Here is an 18606-nt window from a genome sequence, read left to right as displayed (position 1 = left end):
TTTGCTCATCTTCTCTTTAGGAGGCACCAGGAACCAAACCTGGGACTTCCCATGTGAAAAAGAGGTGCTCAATCACTGAACCACCTCAGCTCCATGCTTTGTTGTATCTCTCATTGTCTTTCCTCTTTGTGTCTGTTTTGTTGCATCTTCTCACCATGCCTACCTGCCATGCCAGCTTGCCTTCTCCAGGAGGCACTGGGAATTGAACCTGGGACCTCCCATGTGGTAGGCAGAAGCCCATTCTCTTGAGCCACATCTGTTTCCCTTCATATGCTTCTAAATTTATAATAGTTAATATAAACTTCAGGAAATAGGAGTTTAAAAAGGGAGTTCATTATGAGTTGTAATCGTAGTGGGTAGATACTCAACAAATATTGGTGAGATTCTGTGCAGAGATGGGCAGATAATGACTGTATATTAGTCAGGGTTCTCTAGGGAAACAGAATCAACAAGAGATATCTCAAGATAGTAAGAGATTTATCAGTCTCTCACTTGACCGTGGGGATGCACAAGTCCGGGTTCTGCAGGCAGACTGCAACCAGGGGCTCCAGTGAAGGTCCAGTGAAGGTTCTTGATGAGTTCTGAGAGACAGTTGGCTGTCCAAAGACGAGCTGGGAAATTCTCACTCAATGCTGGAATCACTTCCCCTTTTAAGGCATTCAAGTGATTGGATAAAGCGTCACTCATTGCTGATGGCAGTCTCCCTGATTGATGTCATTGTAATCAGTTATCTATGATTTACCCCTGCAGTAAAGTCAATGGTGACTAAGGTCCATAAATGCCCTTATATTGCATTTAGCCCAGTGCTTGCTTGACTAAACAGCTGGGCACAATTACCTGACTGAGTTGATAAAATAGCCTAACCATCACAATGACTAACCACCTTTTGAATGCCTCTAATTTTATTCATTTTATTTTATTTTTTTAAGATTTATTTTTATTTGTTTCTCTCCCCTTCCCCACCCCCCCCTCCCCCAGTTGTCTGTTCTCTGTGAATATTTGCTGCGTGTTCTTTGTCAGCTTCAGTTGTTGTCAGCGGCATAGGAATCTGTTTTTTTGTTGCGTCATCTTGCTGTGACAGCTCTCCGTATGTGCGGTGCCATTCTTGGGCAGGCTGAACTTTCTTTCGCTCTGGGCAGCTCTCCTTATGGGGTGCACTCCTTGCACATGGGGCTCCCCTATGCGGGGGCACCCCTGCGTGGCAGGGCACTCCTTGCACACATCAGCACTGCGCATGGGCCAGTTCCACATGGGTCAAGGAGCTCCCATGTGGTAGACGGACTTCCCATGTGGTAGACGGACCTCCCATGTGGTAGACGGAAGCCCTATCTACTGGGCCAAGTCCGCTTCCCTCTAATTTTATTTTTGAAAGTGTTGATAAATTAAGTTTTTAGCTTTCATTTGTCTCAGGAAGAAATGATAAATCCTTAAATATAAATGAATAGGAAAGGTCTGATTTATTTAAGCCGTAGTAGTTCCAAAATGCCAGTTACCTTTAGCTAAAAGTATTAAATTGATTTACAATTCTAATTAATTTCTCCTCATCATCCAAACTGCTAGTAGATTTATTTCATCAATATTTAGTATGATTGGGGAAACCCGTTATGTGTTAGTATTATTCCAAAAACTAAGGTAAATACAAAACAGTTTAATATGTTGTCTCTGCCCTCAAGAAATTTACATTCTAGCTAGAGACATAAGATATACATACTTTTTATTTTATTTTTTTATTTTCCTTCCTCCCTCCCTCCCAAGATGGCTCTCTCATATGTCTGCTCTTTGTCTGCTTATCTTCTTTAGGAGGTACTGGGAACTGAACTTGGGACTTCCCAAGGGGAGGCAAGTGCCCAACCTCTTGAGCCACTTCTACTGCCTGCTGGTTGCGTCATCTGCAGGTTGTGGTGTCTGCTTATTGTAGCGGTTGTGGTGGCTGCCGGTTGTGGCATCTACTCATCATCTTTAGGAGGTACCGGGAACTAAACCCAGGATCTCCAGTGTGGGAGGCAGGCATCCTATTACTTGAGCCACATCCGTTCCAATACTTTCAATTTCTTTTTTTTTTTTTTTCAGCAATTTGTCTTTTATTAGAGAATCAAACAATCTCCCTGATACAGGAACTCTGAGGTCAACTTGCTATGAATTATATTAGGAAAATGCAAACTTTTAATTTCTTTGTTTCTTTTTCTCATTGTTTAACTTTTAATTATACATTGTAATGTTTTTCTTTTTGTAGTGAATTTAAAAGTTTTTTATTAGAGGAGCTGTGGGTTTACAGAATAATCATGTATAAAATACAGGATTTCCATATACCACCCAACCACCAACAGCTTGCATTGGTGTGGAACATTTGTTACAATTGATGATAGCACATTTTTTTAAAAAGCCTTTTTTTTTTAGTTTATTTATTTCTCCCCCCACTCCTCATTGTTTTTGCACTTGCTGTCTTCTTATGTCCATTCACAGTCTGTTCTGTATCTGCTTGTCTTCTCTTTAGGCAGCACTGGGAATTGATCATGGGACCTTCCAGAATGGGAAAGAGGCACTCAATCTCTTGCACCACCTCAGCTTCCTGGTCTGCCTTGTCTCTTATCGACTCTGTGTCTGTTTTTGTTGCGTCATCTTGCTGCACCAGCTCTCCATGCATGGCAGGACTCCTGCGTGGATTGGTACTCTGCGCAGGCCAGCTCACCACGCAGGCCAGCTTGCCTTGACCAGAAGGCCCCAGGAATCAATCCCTGGACCTTCTATATGGTAGATGGGAGCCCAATTGCTTGAGGCACATCTCCTTCCCAATAGCACATTTTAATAGTTGTACTATTAATTAAAGTCCATGATTTAACTTTGGGGGTTCACATGGAAGTGTAGGTCCATGGATTTTTTTTTTTTATTCTGTTACCATATATACAATCTAACATTTTGCCTTTTAATAATATTCAGATATATATTTCAGTACCGTTAAATGTGTTCACAATATTGTGCTACCATCACCATCAATTACCAATTTATTTCCATCATTCCTAATGGAATTTTAAGACTTAACTTCCCGTTCCCTATCTCCACCCCATTCCCTGGTAACCTATATTCTAGATTCTGACTCTATGAGTTTTCTTATTCTAATTGTTTCAAATCAGTGAGATAATATATTTGTCCTCTGGTGTCTGGTTTATTTTATGCAACATGATGTCTTCAAGGTTTGTCCATGTTGTCAAATATATCAGAGCTTCATTCCTTTTTACAGCTGAATAATAATCTGTTGTATGTGTATATACCACATTTTATTTATCCTTTCATTGGTTGATGGACACTTGGTGTATACCTATTAGTGGGATTGCTTTGTCATATAATAATTCTATATTTAGCTTTCTGAGGAACCACCAAACTGTCTTCCAAAGCAACTGTACCATTTTACATTACCGCTAGCAATGAATGAGTTCCTTATTTCTCAGATACTCTCCAACACTTGTTATTTTCTGTTTGTGGTTTGTTGTTTGTTTTTTATAGAAGCCCTTCTAATAGGCCGACAGTGGTACCTCACTGTGGTTTTTTTGTTGTTGTTGTTTTTTAATGCAGAGTCTTTTATTTTAAAACTTCTAAAATTTGAAAACAGGATGCTCTAGGTTAAATAATATAGTTTTCCAAAGCTGAATGTGCTCATCTGGAGCACAGTTTTTCTGCTTGAAATACAAAAACAACTTCCTAAAGCCCCCAGGTGGGAGCACTGCTCTTTGATGACTGATCACGCTCAGCTGTAAGAGCCCACTTTTTTTTTCTTTTCTTTTTTTTTTTTTGCATGGGTGGAAGGCTTTAATAATTCAGGAGTAGATGCGCCTGCCGGCCTTACACCAGCAACTTCATTCCAGATGTCCCCTGAGAGGCATATACCATGTCCAGGAACGCATCTTCTTCCTTCTCCCTTTCATACAGTTCAGAAATGGGTGTGGAAACACTCACCATGCTATGTCTGTTCACCAGCAGGAAGAAGGCTTGATTAGTGTTCAGCTGCAAGTGCCTAATTATTTTGATTAGTTCACTCATGTTGACATGATCTGGTACAAGGAACTTGGTTTTATCCAGTACAGGAAGCTGCTTCTCACCCTTGTATCTTTCTGTTATCACCGGGATTTTGGTAGGGTGCTGCTTTAGGATGAGCTGGACATTCTTCACTCCTTGCTTGAAGGTGCGGCGCTGCTTGAAGGTCTTCTCGGACGGCATGATGGGGCAAGGGGTGCGCAGCGGCAATGCTGAAGGGCCCAGCTCTGGAGCAGGTGGTAGCGAAAAGTCTCATTGTGGTCTTGATTTGCTTTTCCCTGATGGCAAGTGATGTTATGTGTATTATTTCATATGCTTTCTGGCCATTTGTGTATCTTCTTTGGAGAGATGTCTGTTTATGTCTTTCACCCATTTTTTAATTGGGTGGTTTATCTTTTCGTTAAGTTAAAGAATTTCTTTGTATATACTGGACATTAATTTTTATTGGATATGTGCTTTCCAAACATTTTCTCCCATCGTGTAGTCTGTCTTTCTACTTTCATAATTAATTCCTTTAAGAAACAAAAGTTTTTATTTTGATGAGGTCCCATTTATCTATTTTTCTTTTATTTCTTGTGCTTTTGGTGTAAAGTCTAAAAAAGAACCATTGTGTAAAACAAAGTCCTGAAGATACTTTCCTACATTTCTTCTAGGAGTTTGATAGTTATAACGCCTGTATTTGTCTTTGATCCGGTTTTAGTTGACTTTTGTATATGGTTGAGGTAGGGGTCCTTCTTTTTTTTTTTTTTGAAATGAAGACCCAGTATTCCCAGCACCATTTGTTGAAGAGACTTTTCTTCCCCAATTGAGTGGTCTTTGCCACCTTGTCAAAAATCAGTTGGCCATAAATGTGATGGTTTATTTCTGAACTCTCAGTTCTTTTCCATTGGTCTATATGTCTGTCTTTGTGCCAGTACCATACTGTTTTGATTATTGTGGCTTTGTAATAAGTTTTAAGATTGGGAAGTGTGAATCCTCCAACTTCATTCTTCTTTTTCAAGATGACCAGCTCTTTGGGGACTCTTACCTTCCATATCCAATCCAATTTTCTTCCATTCATTTAGGTCTTCTTCAATTTTCTTTTAGGAATATTTTGTAGTTTTCTTTGTATAAGTCTTTTACATCTTTGGTTAGATGTCCTAAATATTTGATTCTTTCAGTTGCTATTTTATTTTATTTTATTTTATTTTATTTTATTTTATTTTATTTTATTTTATTTTATTTTATTTTATTTTTTAAAAGATTTATTCTATTTATTTCTCTCCACTTTCCCCCTCCCCCTGCCCCAGTTGTCTGTTCTCTGTGTTCATTTGCTGCGTGTTCTTCTTTGTCTGCTTCTGTTGTTGTCAGTGGCACGGGAATCTGTGTCTCTTTTTGTTCCATCATCTTGCTGCGTCAGCTCTCCGTGTGTGTGGCACCATTCCTGAGCAGGCTGAACTTTCTTTTGCACTGGGTGGCTCTCTTTATGGGGCGTACTCCTCGCACGTGGGGCTCCCCTACGTGGGGGATAGCCCTGTGAGGCACGGCACTACTTGCGCGCATCAGCACTGCATATGGGCCAGCACCACACGGGTCAAGGAGGCCCGGGGTTTGAACTGCAGACCTCCCATGTGGTAGACAGATGCCCTACCCATTGGGCCAAGTCTACTTTCCTTGCTATTTTATTTTTTGTTCTTTTTTCTTTCTTTCTTTTTAGTTGCTATTTTAAATGAAATTTTTTTCTTGATTTTTTTTGTTGTTCTGATTGTTCATTGCTTGTGTATAGAAACACTACTGATTTTTGAGTGTTGATCTTCTACCCTGCCACTTTTGTGAATTCATTTATTACCTGGGAGCTGTGCTATGGATTTTTCAGGATTTTCTGTATATAGGATCATTTCATCTGCAAATAGGGAAGGTTTTACTTTTGGATGCCTTTTATTTCTTTTACTTGCCTACTTGCTCTGACAAGAACTTCTAGTACAATGTTGAATAAGAGTGGTGACAGTGGGCCTCTGTCTTGTCCCAGGTCTTAGCGGGAAAGCTTTCAGTCTTTCACCATTAAGTAGAATGTTTGTTGTGGGGTTTTCCTATGTTCCTTTTATCATGTTGAGGAAGTTTCCTTCTGTTCCTGGTGTTCTGTTTTTATTCAGAAAGGGTGCTATATTATGCCATATGCCTTTTCTGCATCAGTTGAGATGAGCATGTAATTTTTTTCATTCATTCTTTTAATGTATTAGTCAGCCAAAGGGATGCTGATGCAAAATACCAGATATTGGTTGGTTTTTATAAAGGGTATTTATTTGGGGTAGGGGCTTACAGGTACCAGGTCATAAAGTCTAAGTTACTTCTCTTACCACAGTCTATTTTCACATGTTGGAGCAAGATGGCTGCCAATGGCTGCGAGGGTTCAGGCTTCCTGGGTTCCCCCCTTCCAGGGTCTTACTTCTCTCTGGGTTCAGGGTTCCTGTCTTCCTGGGGCTTGCTTCTCTTTCCTCTGTGGGCTTACTTCTTGGGGCTCCAGCTTAAGGCTTCAGCATCAAACTCCAACGTCAAAACTTCCACATCAAAAACCCCCAACTCTGTCCTTTGTCATGCCTTTTATCTGTGAGTCCCCGCACACCAAGGTGTGGGGACTCGATGCCCTAATGATGTGTCCCAATCGAAGCCCTAATCATAGCTCAATCACACCCATTAATAGACCAGATTGAAAATATAGTCCAATATCTGTTTTTGGAATTCATAACCATATCAAACTGCTACAATGTGGGTACTACATTAATTGATATTTTTGTGTTGAACCAACCCTGCATAACAGGGTAAATCCCACTTGATCATGGTATATAATTCTTTAGATATGCTGTTGGATTTGGTTTGGTAGTATTTGGTTGAGGATATTTTTCATCCATATTCATTAGAGATATTGGTCTGTAGTTTTCTTTTAGTATCTGTAACTGACTTTGGTATAAAGGTGATGTTGGCCTTGTAGAATGATTTGGGAGTGTTCCCTCTTCTTCAGTTTTTTGAAAGAGTTTGTACAGAATTGGAATAAAGTGTTCTTGATGTGTTTGGTAGAATTCCCCTTGTGATGCCTTCTGGTCCTAGGATTTTCTTTGTTGGGGGGGTTTATTACTGATTCAGTCTTTTTTTCTAGTAATTGGTTTGTTGAGATCTTCTATTTCTTTTTGAGTCAATGTAGGTAGTTTGTATGTTTCTAAGAATTTGTCCATTTCATCTAGATTATCTAATTTATTGACATATAGTTGGTCATAATATCCATTTAAAGTTCTTTTTATTTCTGTGGGATTGGTAGAATGCCCCCTTTTCATTTCTTATTTTTGTTATTTTTGTATCTTCTCTTTATTCTTTGTCAGTCTAACTAAACGTTTATCAATTTTGTTCATCTCTTCAAAGAACTGACCTTCCCTTCCCCCCCCCCCCCGCCCCCCCATTGTCTGCTCTCTGTGGTGTTAATTCCCTATGTGTTCTTTCTATGTCTGCTTGTATTCTCATTAGGAGGCTCTGGGAACTGATCCTGGGACCTTCCGGAGTGGGAGAGAGGCAATCATTCTCTCAGCACCACCTCAGCTCCCTGTTCTGCTATGCTTTCTCATTGTCTCTCCTCTGTGTTTCTTGTTGCATCATCTTCCTGCACCAGCTCTCATGTCGGCTGGCACTCCTGCGTGGGGCGGCACTCCTGCGCAGGGTGGCATTCCCGCACAGGGCAGCACTCTCGTGTGGGCTGGCACTCCATGTGGGCAAGCTCACTATGCAGGCCAGCTTGCCTTCACCAGGAGGTCCTGGGCATCAAACCCTGGACCCACCATATGGTAGACAGGAGCCCAACTGCTTGAGCCACATCTGTTTCTCAGAACTGACTTTTGTTGATTATGTTGTTTGTTTGTTTTTAAATTTTATTTATTGTCCTCTAATCTTTGTTATTTCCTTCCTTTGGCTCACTTTGGGTTTAGTTTGCCCTTTCTTTCCTAGTTCTTTATGTTTTGAGGTTAGGTTTCTGATTTGAAATCTTTTTTGTTGTAAGCATTTAGAGCTCTAAATTTATCTCTCAACACTGCCTTCACTGCATCCCATATGTTTTAGTATGTTGGATTTTCATTTTCATTCATCTCAAGATATTTCCTAATTTCACTTCTGATTTTTTCTTTAACCCATTGGTTGTTTAAGAGCATGTTGTTTAATTTCCACATATTTGTGAATTTTCCCTTTTTCCTGTTACTAATTTTTAGCTTCATTCCACTGTGGTCAGACAGTATACATTGTATGATTTTAATATTTTTAAATTTATTGACACTTATTTTTTGACCCTGCACATGATCTGTTTTAGTTTGCCAAAGGGCTGCCAATGCAAAGTACCAGGAAAAGGGGGGTTATGTGGGGTAAAAGGTTATAGTTGCAAGGCCATGAAATATTTAAATCAACGCAGCATAAGAGGTGCCTTCTTGCCAAAGTCAGCTACTGTTGATTCTGTTGTGTGAGCATATGGAAAAGCAAGATGGCCGCCAAACTCTGCCAAGGTCTGCACCTTTCTACAACTGTAGGCAAACCTGGCTTATATAGGGCTTGTCTCTTACTGGATCTCCTCTCCTCTCTCCCCCTCTCCCCCTCTCCCTCTCTCCCTCTCTCCCCCTCTCCCCCTCTCCCCCTCTCCTCTTCTCCCCATGGCAGCCTCAAAATGGTGGTACCCTTTTCCTTTGTCTGTCTGTGTGTCCATTTATGTCACACTCAGCAAGGGTGTGGAGATTCAACCTGAGTCACACCTCACTACTGTAGTCCAGTCAAAAGCCTAAATCAATTTTATCAGGTAATCAATGAAAGGCCCCACAACTGAATTGTTGCATTCAAAGGTTACCACACCCAGAGGTTATTTTGATTGTTTACAAACAATCTTTTTCTTTTGGAAATTTATAAAAATAATCTCATACTGCTACACAGTCTATCCTGGGGAACAATCTATGTGCACTAAAGAAGAATGTGTATTGCATTTTTGTTGGGTGCAGTGTTTTATATATGTCTGTTAGGTCTAGGTGGTTTACTGTATCATTTAGTCCTGTACTTCCTTACTGATCTTCTGAATAGATGTTCTCTCCACTATTGAGAATGACATGTTAAAGTCTACTATTAATATAGAACTGTCTATAAATCTGTAATTATTTACTTCATTTATTTTGAGGCTGTGCTGTTAAGTGCATATATATTTATGATGGCTACATCTTCCTGTTGAGTTGTCCCCTTTATCAGTATATCATGACCATCCTTGTGCCTTGTAGCCTTCACCAGGAGACCCAGGGCATCAAACCCTGAACCTCCTATATGGTAGACGGGAGCCCAATTGCTTGAACCACATCTGTTTACCCAGTCTCTGCCTTGGGGCTGTGCTGTTAAGTGCATTTGTATTTATGATGGCTACATCTTCCTGTTGAGTTGTCACCTTTATCAGTATATAATGACCATCCTTGTGCCTTGTAGCTGTTTTTTTACTTAAAGTCTATTTTATCTGGTACTAATATAGCCATGCCTGCTCTCCTTAGGTTACTGCTTGCATGATGTATTTTTTCCTATCCTTTCACCATCAACCTACTTGTATCTTTGACTTTAAGGTAAGTCTCTTGCAGACAGCATATAGTTGGATCATACTTTATGCATTCTGCCTTCTCTGCCCTTTTTTAAAGATTTATATACTTCTCCCCCTCTCCCCTCATTGTCTGCTCTCTGTGTCCATTTGCTATATGTTCTTCTCTGTCTGCTTGTATTCTCATTCGGTGACTCCAGGAACCGATCTTGGGACCTTCCAGAGTGGGAGAGGGGCTCATTCTCTTGTGCCCCCTCAGCTTCCTGGTCTGCTGTGTCTCTTATTATCTCTCCTCTGTGTCTCTTTTTGTTGCATCATCTTGCTGTGCCAGCTCTCCGCATAGGCTGGCACCCCTGCACATGGCAGTGCTTCTGTGCAGGGCAGCACTTCTGTGCAGGGCAGCCCTCCACTTGGGCCAGCTTGCCTTCACCAGGAGGCCCTGAGCATCAAACCCTGGACCTCCTATGTGGTACATGGGAGCCCAATTGCTTGAGCCACATCTGCTTCCCCAGTCTCTGCCTTTTGACTGGAGGGTTTAATCCATTTACATTTAAACTTACCACTGATAATACAGATCTTTCTTCTGCCATTTTGCTATTTAGCCTTTGTAAGTCTTGGACAGTTTTGCCCTCACTTCTGTTAAAGCCTACTTTTTATTTATTTGCTTTCTTGTGTTGTACCATATTAGTGCCTTGTCATTTCTATTGATATATTTTTCATATATATTCTTTATGGTTACTGTAGGACTAAAATATATATATATTTTTTTAATAAAGGTTTTATTTCTATGGGTTTTTTTTTAACTTTTTTTAAAATTTTTTTTTTAAGATTTTAATTTATTTCTCTCCCCTTCATCTCCCCGCCCCAGTTGTCTGTTCTCTGTCAAATTGCTGTGTGTTCTTCTGTGTCCACTTCTGTTCTTGTCAGCGGCACCTGGAATCTGTGTCTCTTTTTGTTGTGTCATCTTGATGTGTCAGCTCTCTGTGTGTGCGGCTCAACTCCTGGGCAGGCTGAACTTTCTTTTGCGCTGGGCGGCTCTCCTTACGGGTGCACTCCTTATGCGTGGGGCTGCCCTACGTGGGGGACACCCCTGCGTGGCACGGCACTCCTTGCGCGCATCAGTACTGTGTGTGGGCCAGCTCCACATGGGTCAAGGAGGCCCTGGGTTTGAACCGTGGACCTCCCATGTGGTAGGCGGAAGCTCTATCCATTGAGCCAAGTCTGCTTCCCTGTAGGGCTAAAATTTAACATCCTAAATATATAACAATTATATTGATTTGATACCAACTTAACTTCAATAACATGCACATATAATTTTCCTATATTACCCCCACCATTTTTTTGTACTTATTACCATCTAAATCTTTCTACAATGTATGTCCAAACACCTAGATTTATCATTACATTTTAAAATATATATTTTTATTTGAGAAGTAGACTTACAAAACAGTCATGCACATGTGTGAAATTCCAATATAACACCTTTCCATCAACACACTACATTGTTGTGGAACATTTGTTGCAGATTATGAGAAAATATCATCACGCTATAATCACTAACAATGATTTATAGTGTATACATTTGGTATGTTTTTTCCATACCTCCCTATTATTAACGTAGTACATCTTTGGCATTGATGCAAGAATATTACAGTATTGCTGTTAACTGTAGCCCATAGGTTACATTAATTGTATTTTTCCCATGCTTCTCCACATTCTTAACACCTTGCAATAATGATGTACATTTGTTCTAGTTCATAGAAGGACATTCTTGTACTATTAACCACAATTCTCATCCACCTTGGGTTCACTGTTATTCAGTCCCTAGATTATTCTTTAGCTTTCTTTTAATTGACATTTACATCCCTAGACTACCCTTTCCAGCCACAATCCCATTTATAAATCAGTTGTTAGTTTTATTCACTATATTACCATCAACTCTATCCATTTCCACACTTTTACTATCAAGTTAATTAAAACTTCTATCAGTTCTTTTTGTGTATTTGCATTTTAGCACCTGTAGGAATTAAGAAGTAGAGTTACATACCAAATAATACAAGGAAATAATACTGTCATTTATGATTACCCAAATGATTACTTTTACTGCAGGGTTTTTTTTTTCTTTACACTGTTTGAACCACTGTCTAGTGTCCTTTCATTTGAGTCTAAAGATTCCCTTTAGCATTGCTTATAGGGTAGGACTAGTGATGATGTACTCCCTCAGCTTTTTTTTTTTTTATCTGAGAATGTCTTAATCCCACCCTCATTTTTGAAGAGTCTCACTGGATATTACATTTTTGGCTGGCAGTTGTTTTCCTTCAGCACTTTAAGTATTTCAGTTCATTCCTTTGTGCCTCAGTAGTTTCTGATGAGAAATCAGCACTCAATTTTATTGACATTCCCTTATATGGGGCAGGTTAAAAAAGTAGGGACCCTCAAAGCTGGGATATCAGCTGTGCCCATCCCTGTTCTTGGGGAAGAGAATTTTCATGTCCCTTTTTGCCAGCAGCCACTAGCCAGGAACTAGACCCTGTGGTGACTAGCTGTGAGAGTGAGGGGTGGGTGCCAGTAGCTACCATCAGAGAGAACAGTTTACAATTCTTTACTGTAATTTATCAGCCTCTCCTCCCCTTCTTTCCAGGATGTTGTATCATGTTCTTCTGGCCTCTGGCATTTCAAAATAGTTGTTTTAGACAATTCCTTCCTGTTCAATAATGTTTTGGCAAAAGGATTGATTCTTGGAGCTCCCTACTCCACTACCTTCCCCAGAAGTGTTGACGTACATACTTTAAAAAATTAATTAACCCAAATGTTCATCAATAGCAGAATGGATAAGAATGAATCATACATTTATTTAAAAGAATATAAATATATTTTTGTATACAATGAAAATTAATGTTTTTATGCAAATTACGATTCTCACAGAAAGTTTAGTGAAGAAAACCAGATATGAAAGAATACATACTAGGGAAGTGGCTGTGGCTTAATCAGTTGGGCTCCCATCTACCGTATGGGAGGCCCTGGGTTCCCATCCCAGGGCCTCCTTGTGACCACAAGCTGGCCAGTGCACCGCGGAGAGCTGGTACAGCAAGATGACACAACAAAGGGAGACAAGCAGATATAGAAAAAACATGCAGTGAATGGACACAGAGAAGAGACAGCAAAGAATGGAAAAAGCCGCAAGGGCGGTATAAATAAATAAATAATCTTTAGGAAAAAAAACATAAATGCCATATGATTCCAATTGTATGGAATTCAAAAAACTAAGCAGTGTGTCTGGGGTTGTATATCTAGGTGGTAAAACTATATAGGAAAGCAAGGAAAAGATTACTATCGTTGTTAGAGTAGTGGTTATCTTTGGAGAGGTGTGGTGGGGGCAGTAGGAAGTTAATGATTAGAAAGCAACATGAGATAGATTTCTGGGTCTTAACAGTTTTCTATTTCTGGACCTGGAGGGAATTTCATGAATATTCACTTTGGGGTAATTCATTGAGGTATGCATTTTTGTTTGGTACACTTTTCTGTGTGTATTATGTTTTACAATATTTAAGTTTTTTAAAAATAGTAAAAAATAGTAAGTTATTGCATGTGAGAGCAATAAGAGCCATGGGAATTTTTTAGAGGGAGAAGAGATCACCATAGGTTGCAGTGATATGGAGAAGAATAGAAGGCAGTAAAACTTAAACTGGACCTTTAAGATGGGTAGGATTAACATAAATGGAGAGAAGGGAGCACATTCTGGATGAAGTAACGGGAGCAAGCAAAGGTATAAAGAACTTGATGAGTTTGGTAGATGACTGAGTAGACCAGTATGACTGAAATAGGTGGTGTTCTTGGAGAGCACTGGGATTCAGAATTGACAAGCCAAGATTTTCAGACTCTTGTTTAAAAGAGAGGATTGGCCTAATGAAAGCAGTAAAAGCACATTTAATTTTTGTGTCTAAATGTAAAACTTTATGATATTTTGTTCTATATTCTTTGTGAGTGTATTTTTGGTGTATATTAAATTGCTTGTTTGGTTTAAGGTTTTTAACATGACCAAACATCTTCATTGTTAAGCTTTAAATCCCAAAGTCCCAAAGTTAACTTTTGCTGAGGATTTCTATAAGAGCCTGTGTTTAGAGCCCAGTGTTTTTTTAGTAATTATGTTTATTTTTAAAAACATATAAGAAATCAATATAAAAAGATTTATATTCAAAGAATAGTAGACCTAGGAAGGCATGGCAGTAAACCATATATTCAGATTGCCTCTGAAAGATTATGATCATCCCTTTCTCAAGATTCTTCTGAGAAGTAGCTGCTACAGCATTGTTTTAAAATATTAAGCTTTATTGTCTTTTTTTGGGGGGGGGGAGATTATGTTTTTGTTTTCTATTTATTTTTCTTTATTTATCCCCCCTGCTCCCAGATGGTTCTCTCATCTGTCTGATGGTTGTTCTCATGCCTTCTTTAGGAGGTTCCCGAATCAGGGACCACCCACATGAGAGGGGAGTGCCCAATGGACCGGGGTACATCTGCTCCCCATGGGCTGCAGTATCTGCTGGCTTGTGAGCTCTGCTCCCTGCGGCGGGAGCAGAGGCTAGCTCTGTTGTGGCAGTGTCTAGCTCTGTTGTGGTGGAAGGCAGTGTCTGCTCATCTTCTCTTAGGAGGCACCAGGACCCAAACCCAAACCTCCTGTTCAGTAGATGGGTGCCCAAGTGGTTGAGCCACATCTGCTTCCCTTTATTGTCTTCTGAAACAATTGTTGAATTTAGATAATTGTTGAAGAGTCTAACCTTTCAAAAGCAATTAAAATTAGATGTTATCTCAGTTCAATAACACTGACCTCAACTGAAAAATTTAAACTCGAGCACCAGCCTGACCGAAGTAAAATAGATGTATTTTCTGTTGAACAGGATCCTGATTATTTGTCATTATTGCCTTAGTTTTAGAGTTTTCATATAGGTGTTATTGACTCATGGATAATTAATACTTTAATTGAATTGCTAGTTTATTTAAAACCTCTCATTTATTAGAGTCTTACTTCTTGGATTATTAAGTTAACCTGTAAGAACAGTAAACTTATTAATGCTTTTGTCTTTTGGAGATAAACATCCAGCCATTTCAATTTGTGGATAGTGTTTTTTAACCCTCCTCCTTTCCTTACAAAGCTTACTCTCAGTAATATCTAGTAATACCATTTATTCAGCACTTACCATGCATTATGAAATTGCTTTTTATCAGATATCTCATAGCACTGGAACAAAAATTGGCAAGAAGTATTCACTGAATTGTAGAAATACATTTCCATTTATTTGCTCACAAAAAGATTTTATTGAATGTCTAATGCTGGATATAGAAAGAGAACAAAGACAATAGCCCCTGCTTTTGAGGTTATTTAGAAATAACCCTCAAAAACCTCCCGAACCTCCCTGATTCAGGAGGTTGTGGTAGGATCATAAATGTGAACATACTGTTGCAGAACAGTATGATATATATATAACTATTTTCCGGGTCCTGAACAAACACAGAGGAAAGGTACGTAACTCAGATAGGTATTGGAAAGAGTAGTGAGAGAAGGAGAAGTGATACTGGGAAAGACTTAATGGGGTATGACAGTTTGAATTTGGTGAATCCCAAAAAGAGATTATGTTTTTGAACTAATCCATTCCTGTGGGTGTGCAACCCTTTGGTTGCACTAGATTCTGTTAAGGGACCTTGATTAGATTGCTTAATTAGATTGCTTTGTTTGTACTACATCAGTAAGGCATATCATGACTCAGATTGCATCTCTGCCCTATTCCTAAGTCTGATTGTATTAGTCAGCCACAGGTATGCTGATGCAAAATACCAGAAATTGGTTGGTTTTTATAAAGGGTATTTATCTGTGGTAGGAGCTTACAGATTCCTGGCCATAAAGCATAAGTTACTTCCCTCACCAAAGTCTATTTTTATGTGTTGGAGCAAGATGGCTGCCGCCATCTGCAAGAGTTCAAGCTTCCTGGGTTCCTGTGTTCCTGGGGCTTGCTTTACTCTAGATTCAAGTTTCCTTCCTTCCTGCTGCTGGCTTCTCTTTCCTCTGGGTGCTGACTTCCCAGGTCTTCAGCATCAAACTCTAACATCAGAAATCCCCAACTCTGTTCTTAGCGATGCCTTTTATCTGTGAGTCCCCACCCACCAAAGGATGGGGATGCAACACCCTAATCATAACTCTGTCATGCCCAGGTACAGATCAGATTACAAGCATAATCCAATATTTCTTTTTGGAATTCATCAATTATACCAAAGTGCTACACTGAAATAAACAGAGACACAGAGAGAAACACATAGAGAAAAGGAAGTTGCCATTTTTACCTGGCTATGTGAGAAAGAGGACTCAAGGATGGCTAACAGCCAAGGCTGAGTCCATAGAGCAGCTCAGGGCTGAAGGGACAAACCATATACCTGATAGCCCACAACTGAACTTGGGAAGAAAGCGGAGCAGCCAGGACTGAGAGAGGAGGCCTGGAGAGAGCCAAGCACTATGCCTGGTCAAACGCAGCTGGGCTCCGGGAGACAGTGAACCCAGAGGGGAAGGCAGGGACCTCGGTAGAGTTCAGCCACCATCCTGCTTCGCCATATGTCAAGACCCGAGGATCACCAGTAGCTGACTTCGGTGAGAGAGCATCTCTGCCAAGGCCTTGATTTGGACAATTCATGGCCTTGGAACTCGTAAGTTTTACTAAATAAAATTACCATTATAGAAGTCAGCCATTTCTGGTACTTTGCATTGGCAGCCTTTGGCAAACTGAGATATGAGGGATGATAACTTTTTAACCTGATTCTGAAGGTGAGCAAGAGTTAGTCTGCAAAGAGAGTTTCTAGGCTAAAGAAACATCAGCTGAATGTTTGTGATAATTTCAGTAATTTCCAACTGGAGTAACTATGGATATTTGAAAGCATCCCATTTCCTTTCAGTTAACTCGGATGTTTTGAAACTTAAATCTCAAATAGAGATGAACACCCAGTTATATGTTTTATTGTCTGTTTTTTTAACTTCTAAAAAATTGTGAGATATACCCAGAAAAAGTATTTAAAGCAGGGAAGTGGATGTGGCTCAAGCAATTGAGCTCCCACCAACCACATGGGAGGTTCTTCATTTGGATCCCAGTGCCTCCTAAAGAAGACATTAAGCTGACTCAATAGGCAGGCACAGCAAGCTGACTCATCAAGAGACACAAGAAGAAAACACAATGAGAGACACAACAAAGTGGGATACAGAGTTGGCTCAAGCAATCAGAGATCCTGGGTTTAGTTCCTGGTGCCTCCTAAAAAAACAAGGAACATGAACAGACACAGCAAGTGCAGTGAGGGGGTGGGGAGAAATAAATAAAATAAATCTTTTTTAAAAAGTATATAAAGCATATATGTACAGTTTAACAAATAATTTATAAAGGAAATGCTCATATAACGACCACCAGTACATTTTCAGCACCCTAGAGGCTGCCCCTTGTGCCCTTCCCTAATCACATGCTGCCCCACCTCCCTTTAATTTTAACATGAGTACATATCCCTAAACAATATATTTTAGTTCCACCCATTTGTAAAATTAAGAGTATTAGAATAACAGTTATATATTCTTTTGTTCAATATATTTGTGAAATTCATCCATGTTGTTGCATATAACAATATAATTCATTTCATTGTGATAAAGTATTTCATTACATGACTGTCAGTTAAAATATCAGTATACATCTTGTCAGTGAGTGTCTATTGATGAAAAAAATTGCTTCTCTCCAAAAGTGACTCAGTCCTAAAACATTTTATTGTTAGATTAAAAGTCTAATTTAAGTTATTACCTGGTCTTGTCTTTTAGTTTCCTGATTGCACATAAAGAACAATAAATATCTTGTCAGCAGTTACTGCCACTATGAATGGGACAAGTGTATCAGAAGGACTTGTTTGTCAAGTTTTTTTTTTCAAGCATAGACTATAAAAAAAAATAGTTGAATTTATATTTTGCTTTGTTTTTTAATAGACCAAGCCATATAATCTCAAAGAATTATTTACTTTTGGTATAAAAGGAAATAAACTAGGAGACCAAAGTCTTACTTTAACAGCAGAAAAATAGAGTTTAAGCTATTTTATTAAGAGCCCCACCTTATTCTCCCCACTTTCCCTCTCTCTCCTCCCCTGCCCCCCCCCCATTTACTTCTAAAATATCTGGTATTAATGTTAAGACAAAACCCACTGACTTAAATTTGAACTTTTGACTGTAACCTCGGAGTCTGTATACTTCCTGTAAGCCATTTATCTCTTTTTTCTCCTTCATAGTTCATGTTTGTATAACTTTGAGTTTTCAGAACATTTTGTGTGTTCTCTTGCTTGATTATGTGAGGCAAGTATCATCCTCTCATGGGAGCCAAAGTTAAATAGTTACTTGGCCAACAAGTGATGGAATTCACATTCAAACTAATTCTTTTTTTTTTTTTTTTTTTTTTTTTTAAAGATTTATTTTTATTTCTTTAATTCCCCTCCCCTCCCCCGGTTGTCTGTTTTCTGTGTCTTTTTGCTGCGTCTTGTTTCTTGCTTCTTTGTCCGCTTCTGTTGTCGTCAGCGGCATGGGAAGTGTGGGCGGCGCCATTCCTGGGCAGGCTGCTCCCTCCTTCGCGCTGGGCGGCTCTCCTTATGGGTGCACTCCTTGCGCGTGAGGCTCCCGTACACGGGGGACACCCTGCATGGCGCGGCACTCCTTGCGCGCATCAGCGCTGCGCATGGCCAGCTCCACACGGGTCAAGGAGGCCCGGGGCTTGAACCGCGGACCTCCCATGTGGTAGACGGACACCCTAACCACTGGGCCAAAGTCCGTTTCCCGTCAAACTAATTCTTAAGGTAAGATTTTTTCCCACTATATCATATTCCCTCTGTCTTAGGGTCTGTGATGGTTAGGCTGTTGTGTCAATTTGGTCAGGTAATTGTGCCTATCTGTTTGGTCAAGCAAGCACTGGGCTAAATGTAATACCAGGGCATTTATGGACTTCAGTCACCAT

At 39.7% G+C, this 18606-nt stretch overlaps 1 protein-coding gene and 1 pseudogene across 3 annotated transcripts in view; one reads left to right on the top strand and one right to left on the bottom strand.

Annotated features, from left to right (window-relative positions):
• Positions 1-18606, top strand: part of GOLPH3L (golgi phosphoprotein 3 like) — an 89662-nt gene that overhangs the window by 3639 nt on the left and 67417 nt on the right. The window contains exon 3 of one of the 3 annotated variants that reach the window (XM_058275311.2): positions 9558-9626. The exons of the other annotated variants lie outside the window; for them this stretch is intronic. Within the exon in view, the coding sequence (XP_058131294.1) occupies positions 9558-9626 (69 nt within the window). The remainder of the gene's footprint in view (positions 1-9557; positions 9627-18606) is intronic. 3 annotated transcript variants of the gene reach the window in all.
• On the bottom strand, positions 3762-4212 carry LOC105746413 (microtubule-associated proteins 1A/1B light chain 3B pseudogene; annotated as a pseudogene).

Source organism: Dasypus novemcinctus, chromosome 13, assembly GCF_030445035.2.
Source record: "Dasypus novemcinctus isolate mDasNov1 chromosome 13, mDasNov1.1.hap2, whole genome shotgun sequence".
Classification (NCBI taxonomy): domain Eukaryota; kingdom Metazoa; phylum Chordata; class Mammalia; order Cingulata; family Dasypodidae; genus Dasypus; species Dasypus novemcinctus.
The sequence above is the reverse complement of the archived record's forward strand: the minus strand, read 5'-3'. Positions and strand labels throughout refer to the sequence as shown.